This window comes from Anopheles aquasalis, chromosome 2 (assembly GCF_943734665.1).
Source record: "Anopheles aquasalis chromosome 2, idAnoAquaMG_Q_19, whole genome shotgun sequence".
NCBI lineage: Eukaryota > Metazoa > Arthropoda > Insecta > Diptera > Culicidae > Anopheles > Anopheles aquasalis.
In genome coordinates, this window is record NC_064877.1 from 5,247,501 (window position 1) to 5,260,000 (window position 12,500).

At 51.8% G+C, this 12,500-nt stretch overlaps 2 protein-coding genes across 2 annotated transcripts in view; one reads left to right on the plus strand and one right to left on the minus strand.

Moving 5' to 3' along the window:
• Positions 1-225, plus strand: part of LOC126572571 (elongation factor-like GTPase 1) — a 17,025-nt gene extending 16,800 nt beyond the window's left edge. Inside the window, exon 3 of the mRNA XM_050231984.1 lies at positions 1-225. This exon is cut by the window's left edge and continues 240 nt beyond it. Within this exon, the coding sequence (XP_050087941.1) occupies positions 1-134 (134 nt within the window). The 3' untranslated portion in view covers positions 135-225.
• Positions 1-12,500, minus strand: part of LOC126572574 (location of vulva defective 1) — a 44,618-nt gene that overhangs the window by 9,620 nt on the left and 22,498 nt on the right. The window lies entirely within an intron of this gene.

Genomic DNA, 12,500 nt, shown 5'->3' on the forward strand with positions numbered 1-12,500 from the left:
ACGGCGAAAAGGCTGACTTCACCAACATCGCCCGGGTGTACATGGATTCGATACGCGAGCGAAAGGGACTGCCGGTGGAGAAGAAGCTGGTCGAGTTTGCCGAAAAACAGCGAACACTCTCCAAGAATAAGTAATCCGTTGTCAAAAGCGGAAGATACGATCATGTTGAAGATGCTTTTTTTTATGAATTCAAGATGACCTGTTTAATGCGATCGGTTAGCAGGACGAAGATGGTTAAATAAATTTGTATTAACAATTCAGCTGGCGTTCCAATTTGCTTTTCTTCCGCTTTGCTTTCAGTTTCATGATTTTCTTCCATATGTTTTTCATCGCTGGTTCGTTTCCGACCTTAAAAAGCCCTATCATTACCCAGATACAATACAGCAGCCTATTCACAGGGCTGAATCGAAGTTTCCGAGAGTCTAGAAGCGAAGTCGAAAGTACACTTTCCATCAAAGCAACCGATGGTAGAGAGAATCGCATCGCGCGCCTTGCGTTTATAGATTAGTAACAGGTCTCTCGACACCATCTAAGCAGCCCTGGCTCCCATTTGATCCCATTCTGCGGCTGGGAAACACCGTCTGGAGAGCAGTGTGCTCTAGTGCTCCAAGACCTAGCCGGAGATTGTGCTCGTTTTGATCGGAACTCGTCGTCGCCGTCGTCGTCGTCCCCATCGTGCTCGTGGTGACGTGGTCGAACAAAAGAGCGAAGCGCGCGCGAAATGGATCACAACCCATCTATCCAAACTTTGCGGTCACCCCCCCCCCCCACCCCTCGCCTGTCGATAGCGAGATGCGCGCAGCGTGAAGCGCAGACACAAAAGCACCACACGATTCGCAGTAGGCCACCCTTAATCGGTGACCCAAAACTGGCGCACGGTCACAACTGCGCGGGAACCCTCGGCTGAGTCGGATTAGCATCGGTGGTTTGGCCTTTGTTATGGTGCCGCCCCTCCCTGGTGCGCCGTGCCAAGTCTGTGCGGTTGATTCCCCATTTTCGCGTATCACATTTCCACGACAACTTTCCCCGGGCACAGCCGAAACTCGCGCGGGATGTGGAAAATGCAGCGAGCGGACGGAAGCGAGAGGATCCCGCTTTTCGATGGGTTGGCGTGGTAAGTTTTTCGGTTCGGTTCGGTTTGGTTCTGTGATTAGAAATCATGTCGTGTCGCGTTGCTGTGACCGTCGGGAATGGCTACATTCCCGTGGGTTAATTACAGGTTACGGGCGTCGCAGCGAAGGATTCTGCGGGCCGTGCAATCTCTCCCGCGCTGGAAGCCCGCGTGCGGTTGATATTCTACGCCACTGAAACCTCCGCGGCTGGGCTAGGCGATGACAATTAGCAACGACGAGGAAGGCACGGCCAGGGCCACGGTGATTCCCAGACACACACTCACGTACGCAACCGCAGCATCTTTCGTGCCGGTTAGAAGACGAGCAGCAGCAGCAGCAGCAACAGCAGAAGCAATAGGAGCAGATTGTTTTCCCACCGGTGGTGCCCAAACAACAGCGTTGGTGCGGTGGGAACCGATGGACTCGCGCACCATTTGTGGCGGACGGGGATGCAGCCGAGTGTGTTTCGCTGATTGGTTTCACTTTCACGTGAATCGATGCACGGGATTAGCATGCGCATGTCAGCACGACGATGGCGTCGGCAGCACGGACGGTTCAGGTAGGTCAGTAGCGGCAGCAGGAGTAGCATCATCACATGGGAACATGGGTGACATGGGCCTACTGCGCTGGTTTGAATGGTACGTAGTGCTCGTGTCGGTGGTTGCCATAGTGAGGCCCCCTTCAACAGCTTTTCCTTTCAATCCCAGCAACCTCGGTTGCCGGTTTGAACCTGATCCGGTTGGGGCGCACGCCTAGACATTACCGCGCACCGCTAACCAGCTAGCTAGTAGTGGTCGAGTGACTGAAAATCCTCACAAATCGCTCGCTCTCGGTTACTAGGACTCGGAAACCGGTAGTGATGGTGGCAGTTGTGATGGATTCGGGCGGAAGTTTGGGAAAACATGATTTCTCTCAACGACTTCTGCGAGCGAAAGTTGGTCCGCCAACAGCTGGGGCTCAACGCGTGCACAATGACAACCGTGAGGTAACGCATCGCTTCCTAAAGGCCTTTCGAGAGTACGAGAACGGCCGGGATGGAGAGATGGAGGAATGATGCGTTGAACGCATGGGACACGCCACGCGGTTTCGCTAACCCGCTCTCTGGGAGTGAAGCCAATTAACGGTGCGTAGCTGGCATGGCAGCACCCGCGGCGCCACTCGCCCCAATCCCCGCTGACCGCTACGCACCGGTACTGTGGCATGTTTTGGTTAATTAATAAGGCACATAATTGGGTGTAGGTTTCATGCCGGTACGCGATTGAAGCGCAACTCTCTCTCCCCCTCTCACTCTGGGTTCTGAATAATCCGCAAAAGGGAAGCGCTGGTATGTCACCGGCACCACCGGATAGCCGCTGGGTTACTTGAGGCAAAAGAATTGGATTAGGGACATTGAATAAGGGCACAATGTTGGCCGGAGTGAAGGTGCATTCAAGCATTTCACCAGACATTGTCAAGCTGCGTGGTCCCATCTGCTAGCAGGCATGATGCGATGATCCGATGATCGCAGCATCAAAATGTATGTAATGTGTGCATCATGTAGGAACGTGTGCAAGCATTCCACGCCATGGTGCAGCGGGAATGTGCCGACGATTCGAACGACATTCCACGGTTCCATCCGTCGAAGAAATGGATTCGTCTCACGATGAGATCGCTGGCTCAGTGCTACCATGACGCTTCCCCCCTTGGGTGAGGCTATCATGAGGTGGAAAATTACAAATTTCACACTCCCGAAGCGATCATGGTCCCCCCGGTCACCCCTGGTTTTGTCCGGTCCGGTTTCAATTCGAACGATCGTGACTGACCATTGGGATCTGCGTGGCGTTCCCTCCGGCAATCGTGTCATGGAGCGTGGAGGACGATCCGACGATCAGCGAAACAACCGTGACCGAATGAACGGACGAACAAACGACCGTAGACACCGGGAGACACACGGGATGCTGACGCTCGGATGCCGCCTTCGCGAATGAGGTCTTCCAATTCACTCCGCGCACACTCCGCAAATGAGTGTGCCCGCCATTCAACGTGACAGTGACAGTGATTGGCAGTGGCAGCACTACCGCTCCCGGAGGCGATAGGCCGGGGGGGGGACCAAGAGAGAGAGAGAGAGATGGATTAGTGATTGATTTATGCCGCCCGTTTCTTTGACGTGAGCGTGAGTAAGTCCAGAAGCGGTTGCCGCGAATCCAAGCCAGCGGCTATATCTTTAATTAATTACACCCGAGGCCTCCACTGAGCGGGGGCAGACCCGATCGATCTCTCGCCCCCCCCCGGTGTATGCGCGAACGTTTGCCGGAAAGATGCCGGGCACCGCGAGTGTCATAATGACGGATCGTTAACCAATTATTATATTAGCCAGACCGGACGTCGTCGTGGGTGCTGCTGTCCGGTTCCGTTTTTTTTAAGCTGCTGTGAGAACCAACTCGCTGTTGCTGTTGTTTTTCTTACAAAATGATCGATGTCCTATTGTCCCAGTAAACCAGTGCCGCCCCCGGGGGCGCCATCATCACCATCATAGATCGGTGTACGAACGGGGAATCCTTTGATCCGCACTGAAAGCGATAGCCGCTCGCAAGAGCAAACCACCGGACCGGCGGGGACCCGATTCGCTGCGGATGATCCGTGGGCTGTGGTTAACCTTGATGGAAGTATAGATTATCAGGAACCGTTGCGAATGAGCGGTGAGTAGACGAAGCGCCAGCCAGCATGCCGGCCAGCCGGCGTTCGATCCCTCCATCGGTCTTGCTGGTGACAGTTGGGGAAGAGCTTTCTATTTGCTTTGGCCAGACCGGGGCAAAAAAAGCCTGGCTCTGTTGGCTGGAAAACGCCCATCACTGGGCCAAGTTCATTGTGCTATTTATGCGATGGCGGCATCGTGAACTATGCGGTTCGCTTAGTGAGCGATGGGAAAACTAAATCCCATGGCCAGAGAAGGGGAAAACAATGAATGTTTGCGTGGGGGAGCAGACTGTGGTATAGTTATGCGCATTTTCCTCCCCGAGAAGGATCGTGCACACCCGACACCCCGTTCCGACAGCTTCATCACCTGTCAGCATTAGCATTTTAACGCCGCCCGCCAGCCGGTGCGGGTGCGACCGATCATTTGCACTGAAAGCCCTGCCTGCGGGAGCTTGAGAACCTTGGTGCCAAGGTGACAAGGGCACCATCGCCCCCCCCCCCCCCCCCCCCCTATAGTTCAGTTCCCCCACTCACCGCTGATTACATGAGTTTGCAGCGAAGAAAGTTGTGAAGCAGAACATTTGCCTTTTCTCATCCAATTATGCCACGAGAGAGCGAGAGTTTGTGTGGTGCGTTCGCTCCGGAATGCGCCACACCGCACCACACCGTGGCTCAACCGAACGTCGTCGATTGTCGTCGTGCGTGAGGAAGCATGGTTCGCATTGTGTCGCCGCCTTTGGCTGGCTGGCTGGAAGACTTTCCATTTTTCCGCCTCTTAAGGGTGTAAATTTGTTATGTTTCGTTGGGGGGGTGGTTAGAGAAAAGCGATGAATGATAACTCGCTTTATCATAAACAGCTGCGTGGAGCCCGATAGTACCGGTGGTCTGATGGAGGGCTTCACGGAGAGAGAGATTCCCATTGTAAAGGGCATTCAACGGAAGGAGGACGTGATTGAAGATTGTCTCGTACTGTTTAGACGGCATTATGCACGGGCGACGAGACGCGCCATGTGATACAAATTATCAGATAACGGTTGAAAGTGTAAATTTAATGAATTTCAATGTCATTCCCAGCTGAAGAAAGTAAACAGAAGCATCCGGGTGGCATCGTGGGGCACCAAGGCCACGGAGGAGCCAAGGAAGGCTTAAATTCAGATGGAATAACAGTATTAACATTGAATTATGGGTATCAAGCAGTTAAAGTAAGTCGGATTGAAGGATCCTTGATATTTGATGTCTTTTATCTTTCCAAAGATCTAATGTTGGTACTTTTCCTAGGATGTACGAATGTCAGGCGAGGAGAAGTTATGTGAAAATGCCAGCAACCGACTCATCCTGTGCAGTTTTTTTTAAGCCTTCCCGAAAACGAGTGCGTTGTCCTGATTGAGATGGAACGACGTAATCGACATTGATTCCAATTTTTTTGGCATATTGACTTGAACAAAGAAGATACATAGCATGTCAAGATTGTCCGAGCGTATGAGAAATAACTGAGTAAGTACAGGTTCATTTATAAATTTGCAATCCTATTACCAGAGCCCACAGAGCCTGGATTATCATGATCATTAGAAAGGTAAATCCTACCTAACAGTCAGCTCCATCGGAATGCCCGAACCGAAATTATCGTATTCCATCTCGAGCATAAATCTAAATTGACCATTGGCGTAGTAACCTGCCTCGTGCGCTTCCTAGGATTTGATTTACGAGGTCTACCACCGCGGTATGCCGGAGGCGATTGACATTTACCACGGATGGTTGTGAGCCAAATTACACCACACTATCTTTGCACGCAAAGCACTCTGCAAAAACAAACCACGAACAGATGTCTTTTTTTTCGCCAATGTTGCTTGCGTGGTAAGAGTCAGGAGAAAGGACAATTTATGCGGTTCAATTTTCAATTACAACAGATTGCGGGGAGTCGTGGACCGTACTTTCTCATCCGCAAACTACCTGCCAGCTTGTACAAACGAGCCCTTTTCCCCACTCTGTAGTTCAAGGCCTGGTGCGGCGCCTTTGGGGGAACGCTCAGCGAACGAAATGATCAATTGGCGGCCATCCCCCGGACGAATGCGCGATTGCAAAAAGGTGCGCTTAGGATAGCGACGCGACGCAGGAAAGATTTATCGTCCCTACGCAATTGACATTAACCAGATGGTGGTGGCATTAACCAAACCAATCGAACAAAAGGAAAATCCACGGGGTAAAATGTAATCACCGAAAGGTCATTGAGGTTGTTTCGGGCCCTCCGTGAGGTCCGGTGCACGGGGACACATACAGAAGATAGGAACTCGGTGGGGGGAAGCAATAATCAATCAAAATCCGGTGGCATTTGTAATTGATTGTTGATTTATACACAAATACGAAGCTCGTTTTGCGCCACAGTTTCCTTGTACTGCTTGGTACGCTTCGGTGTACCTCGGTTTGTTGATCGACCGCAACGGAAGCAGCTTCTCCTGGAGCAGCTCCTTGTTCTTCCGAGCACGAGGCACGGCGTACGCCCCTTGTCTTGGATAACGGAGCATGCTTTCGCCTCCGGGAGGGATGTAATGCTGCAGAGCATAGCGATGCCCAGACCAATGAGTACGAAAGGAGAGTCCGTCTATTCTTGGCCGTTTAATTTCACCACCATCGGTGCGCCAGTGTCCAGTGGCGGGTGAAATTTGTAATTCTAATTTTTTGTACCTCCCGAGCGCCACAAATTCCGCTGGCTCGTGTACTGTTGTTGTTGTTGTTGTTGCTGCTCCTGTTGGCCTGCAGTAACAACATTCCGTAATAATATTAATTATGGAAATAGAAAAAAAAGGAATATACACCGCGCCCATCTGCGGCCGGTCTTGAGCAATTTTAATTACATTTCCGCGAGCTTGACATGGGAACATGGGTTGAGCATGGTCATGAGATCCACTCCACCGGTGGCCAAGCCGGCGTGCTGGCGAGGAAGAACCGTTTAGCCAGCCAGGAGAGCTTAGTCGTTTGCTGATGTTCTACACTGATAGTGAGAGCGCATTATCGTTTGTTAGGTGGTAAGCTTTGGTAGAAAGGAGATTAACGGGAATAGGTTCGCCAAAAACCGAATCAGTGTTCTCTAGGTTTATCTTCAAATGGATCCGCGCTCACTGGCAGAACATGACATCTGTTTATGAGGCCAGCGATTCTTGATTTAGGTTTTCTTCTGCCGAGAAGAGGCACACTCTCAGACGATGCGGCAAAGTGCTACCAACCGCGTCTGTCATCCGCGCAAAAGGCGGTCTCCCCTTTTCCATTGGGTGAGGTGTTGATGGTGCATGCCATGCCGTGGATACAGCGATGCAGTGTGGGCTACGCTTACCCTAACGAGCCTTTCGAATGTGAGCTTGCTTGCTTGTTGGTCTGATGCATCAGCAGAAGCAGGAACGGGCGTTTTTTCTTGCATTCCTTGCGTCGTCCTCCTTGTGATGATTGCAGCGCGCGATAGCCGACATCGCCAACATGGGTGGGAATGGGCATGAAATTATTAATTAACTGCACCGTGCAGCGAACGGCCTGCCGCGGATTCGGATCGGTTGGCTGCTGGTCGGTTGGCAAAAGGGGGATCTCAATTACCATTATTATCGGTCACCTTGCAGAAGCAGCAAACCAGAGATGGCGCCCTGAGAGAGAGAGAGGACACCGCCCGCTTGGCAATTGCTAGAGTGGATTGGATTGATGTCGATAATCGAAACTGTTTCAATTTGAAAAGTACCGCGACCAATGCGAGGTGATGCGACTGATCGTCGTAAAGTCTGTTGGCGTCTGTGTATTGTATTCCGTTTTATCAGTGTGCCTGTGTGCTTTGTTTACAAGATTGCTATTGTGGTTTGACCATTAAGGTCAAAGAGTGTGGATTACATATTGCTTTGCGCCGTAATCGAAACATAAAACACTACCAGCTGTATAGAGAGAGAGAGAGAGAGAGAGAGAGAGAGAGAGAGAGAGAGAGAGAGAGAGAGAGAGAGCGCCACAGACAGAAACCCACAAAGCACTCCAGGTTCTCTCCATTTCTCGGTGTGGTTGCTTGACCCAGAATTCGCCGAATCTAGCCATCCGGATCTCGCCGGTGTGCACAGAGAACCGTGAGCGAGTCATAAATCAAACATTGTAACCGCCTCCATATGGCTGTTGGCCAGCGACTCCTCTTCGCTTGCAAGCGCAACCGATTGGCAATGTCGATGCACAATCGCAAGCAATGGCGGCAGCGTGGATCACGTAATGAAGATCTGGCAATTGCACGAAAGGCACCAACCCACTGAACTTCGAACTGCAATCAACCACCACAGGCGGCGGTGGCGCGGCGGTGGGGGTGGCGTGGCCGGGAATCTAATGTCACGATCACCGTACCGTCCACGGTCGGTTCCACTGGAGTGCTGGATTTTCTGTCATTCTCCTCCGGCTGGATAGCGGATCGTATTCGTTCACTCCCTGCGGCTTGTCTGGTTCGGTTCGTCGTCTAATCGATCGCACAAGTCTTTCGTTTCTCGCGCGTCGTGGGTTCCCCTGATGATGATGATGATGGTGATCACGGCGTGGTGGTGGCCGGGAATGAACATTATTATTTCTCGTTCAAACAAAAAAAAAACATTGACAATCGCCAAGGGAATGGCCACCTCCTCCGAGACTGGCGCGCGGTCAGATCGAGCAATCGGACATTTTTTAAGGGATTCGCCTTCAACTTCGTCTTGGGCCATGGCTGGCTCTGGCACGGTGGAGTCGCGCTTTTTGTAGCGATTTTGATAAAGTGAAAGACACACCGTTCGAGGGCATTGGGTAACCTCCCCTTGCACCGAGGATCTTTCCCCTAAGGTACAATTGGCGTGATGTGGTGGCGGACTGCCTGGTGTGTGTTTTTGCCACTGCGCACGACCTGGCCGGTTGTCTCCCGTTTGCACAGCTGGAAATGTGGTTTTTTGTTGTTTCTCTGCTAATGATCCTCGACATTGACACTGAGACACTGAGGGAGTGGGTATGACCACTCGACTCGGCTAGGTTATGGCATTTCGGGCAGCAGTTAGGGGTCCCTCTCCTTGGTGTCGTGATGTTAAAGGTAGGCTAGGGGTTCTCTCCTCTCCCACTGATGCCCATTTCCCGTTAGGTCACAGAAGTGGCAACCGATCGTGCACTCTCTTGTTGCTGCAGCTAAGGGTGACAGAGTGCCAGAGGACGTTTGGTGCAAATGATGCGCGTAAAACGATCGTCGATAGTGTCGTGTCATCCGGTTCGAGCGTGGGTTGAGTGAGAACGATGATGATGCATCGCGGAAGAGGGAACTTGGATCGTGAATGCTGAACTGAAGCATCCTTCGGTTCGTTATGCAAGATAGAACCGTGACAATGTATGCTTCAAGCGTTTGTTTTGATTCCAAATTGCCAACAGATGGATAGTTTAAAGCGTGCTTCAGTCGGACCTACATAAAGAGCCACTCAATCCAACTCTTGGAACGTTTTGTCCCGTGCTGCGCTGCATCCGGATGGCCGTTATGATGTGCTAGATATGATGTTTCTATCGTTCGGCCTAATCAGCACCACGATCAACTCCGCACTCCGCGAGATGTTTCACTTTCAGTGTCCACCCAGCGAGGCGCCATAGGGTATGAAGTTAATGACGCGAATAAGGTGAAGCTTAAGCACGTGGATTACTTTCGCTGACCATCGACGCCCTGGGGCAGGAGGGTCAGGGCCCCTAATGAGTAACCAAAGGCAGACGGAGGCAAATATCGGTCGCCGGCCGGTCGCGATCACAAAACACTAATCGCCCCGGCCAAGATTACAACCTTCGACGGTGTCTTAATCATCGTCATCGCGTCCGACACGATAATTATGCTCACATGACAGCCGCGAGCCTGGCTGCTGCTCCATCGGCGTCGACTCGCGCACGAGCAAAAAAAAACATAGAATCAACCCACTGAACATTCAACGCGCTCCACAAAGCGGCCAATGATCTTTCGCACAAAACCGGCTACCGATCGATCTGAAGTTGCTGCCGCAATCGCGGGCCAACTCCGGAAGCTGTCGATCGATCGATCGAATCTCGAGCATCGAGCATCAAGCTGTCGGAAGGGAGAAGATCGACTAGGAGAACTTGGTTATCGCAACCGATTGAAGTTCAAACAGAGCAGATCGAACATCTAAATTAGCTTCTATTAGCGGTGGTGCTTCATCAAGCGCCTCGTCTGTCAGTCAGCTTCGTTCGCGTGCGCAAGATCAAACGATCGTACAGTTTAAAGGGCACAGGAACCAGTGCTTGCGTTTTGTTTCATGTTTACGTTAGCGAATTGCTGCGTCGCCAGTAGATGGATCTTGTCTAGTGGTCCAGATTTTCGCGCATTTTGTGGGTCACACTGCCTGCCCCTAGGCTATTGTTTCCTTCTCGTTCGCTCGAACGTGCGCCTCGTAGTCGAGAGACCAAGTCCTTAAACGGACACTTACGCTTCATTAGCCCTAGCGTCAACATTTGGTCTCGGTTAACCGGAGGCTCGAAAGGAAAACATTGTTTTTCCACGATCGTGCTCAAGTGCTGTCCGTCGCCGAAGAGCGTGAAAGCCACCAACCAACCAACCAACCACGCTGTCCAAACAAACTTCACACACCTCTGGGCCTCTTCTGCACCTGGAAACCATACCCGCGGAGTGTCCCGTGCTGTTGCCGCTTTGCATACACGAAGGAGATGCCACTTTGGGAGGCGCATCGTCCAAAGAAAGGCACGGGCCTTCTGGAATTGGCGCATAATTTATGGTATCTCGGTAGATGTTGGCAGGGCAGGAGGGTCTGGAGATGTTGTCACAAGCCGCTAATAGCCGTGCGGTGCTAATTTATTTTCACACCAAATTTGGCCAACGTCATGGGTGTGCGAGTGGAGCGGATGAGGATAGCGAAAAGAAACAATGGTCTCCTCCCGCCCCCCCCGGGGGATGGAAGGTGCCGACGACTGACAATGCCGACAGAGGCAAGCGCATGGCATTGGCGGGGGATAACCATTAATCAACCAGACCGACCAGCCTCTCTCTCTCTCTCTGGTCACTCTGGCCGAGGAACCAAATCTCGACGGCGCGCGAAGTGAAATAAATTAGACAGTTGGAGGCTTCTGGTTCTGAAGACAACTTCCTTCCTTTTTTTTTTCCTCCATGGCGGCATGGCACGTGTTTCGGAGTGTGGTTCCCTTTTCCCCGTGTCTTTCGTTGAATGAGGCGCAGTTCCAGGCTCGTGACCACCCGGCAGGAGGTTGATTGGCGAGGAACGAGGAGCCACCAAAACGAGCGGTTGCTAATGATTAGCAGATAGCATCGGACGACCGGAATCTGTTGACCGGGTTTGGGTGATTCACAGGGAGCGCCCCCCCCCCTCGTCCCGTTCCCTGTTTACAACATTGTTGCGCCGAGATTACTGGTTTTTTTTCGGGACAGAAAAGGGAGAAAGAGAGGAGTGCTGGAGCACATCATTCCGGGAAGATTTCGATCCCGACAGATTGTATAACTCGCGTGAGGTTGCGTGATTTATGGAATGTTGGCACAATTTGTTCGCGAGCACGGTGAGGGAACAGCAAGTGAGAGAGAGCGGGAGACAGGTAAGGAAGGTGAAAAATGGGTTAATGATTCCCCGGCATGTGCATGGTTCACGTGATTCGTTACCTTTTTTTGGGACGGAGGGAGAGGGAGAGAGTGAGTGACCGATTGCGATATCAACCTCATGCCTTCGCTCGGTCGGTCGGTCTCTAGTTAATGATCCTAACCTCAATCGGGATCCCTTGGGATCATCATATTCTAATATTAAAATGGTGCGCGCGTGGCGCGGTGGAGAATGGGGAACAAATTGAAAATGGCACACACATAGACACACGAGAGAGATACGGTGTGCGGCGTTTGATAAATTCTTTTCAATTAAGTCGCTTAAATAAGGATATCAATTTGGCAGCGATGGTGATCCAGTGCCAGTGAAGAAAGTAGCTAAGCCACCATTTTCGCTCGTCATTCGTTTCTTTGCCTGCTTTTCTCTCAGCTCTCAGCTAGACTCGCAGCGTCAGATCGAATGGCTTTCCCGCGGCGAGGAAGGGAATCAATTTGTTTCGCATTTGCCGTTGGCAACCACCTCGACCTCGCACTCCACAGAGAGATTCCCCCGGGCGGCGGGTGTTCGTTCAACCCGATCTCCGATCTCTCATCTATCTCCGGTCTATGCTAATTTATTTATCTTTCGCCGGAATAAAAGACCGAAGATCATTTTACAATCCCAATCACAAACATCCCGCGGGGCCAACCGACTACCACCAGTGGCCGTGGCACGATCGCGACGATCTGGTGCAATGACTTTATTGCTCTCGATCCGTTTCTCTCTCTGTTTCTTTCCCTTGGTTATACCACGCTTGATTACCGATGGATTCATATTTTGTGCTGCTTCTACGGTTGCTCCTCTGGGACGGAAGCGCTACATTTGCATGTAGCACGATCTGCAGCAGCAGCAGCCGTGGAGCGCAGAATGCAGCCAACGAAATGGCAATGAATTTCAATTGCGAGCGATAACGATCGAGGACCGAGAGGAGCCGCTACTTTCTATTCTGGGGCCCCCGGGGATCGGTGGATGTACTACTTGGTTCAATAAGAAATCCCAACGAATACTAAACCGGTAGCAACCACCGTGATCGCCGCAATTGTTCTAACCTGGCGTGGCGGGGCCAAGCCAGGCAGAACTGGTCGTCGTCGGCAGC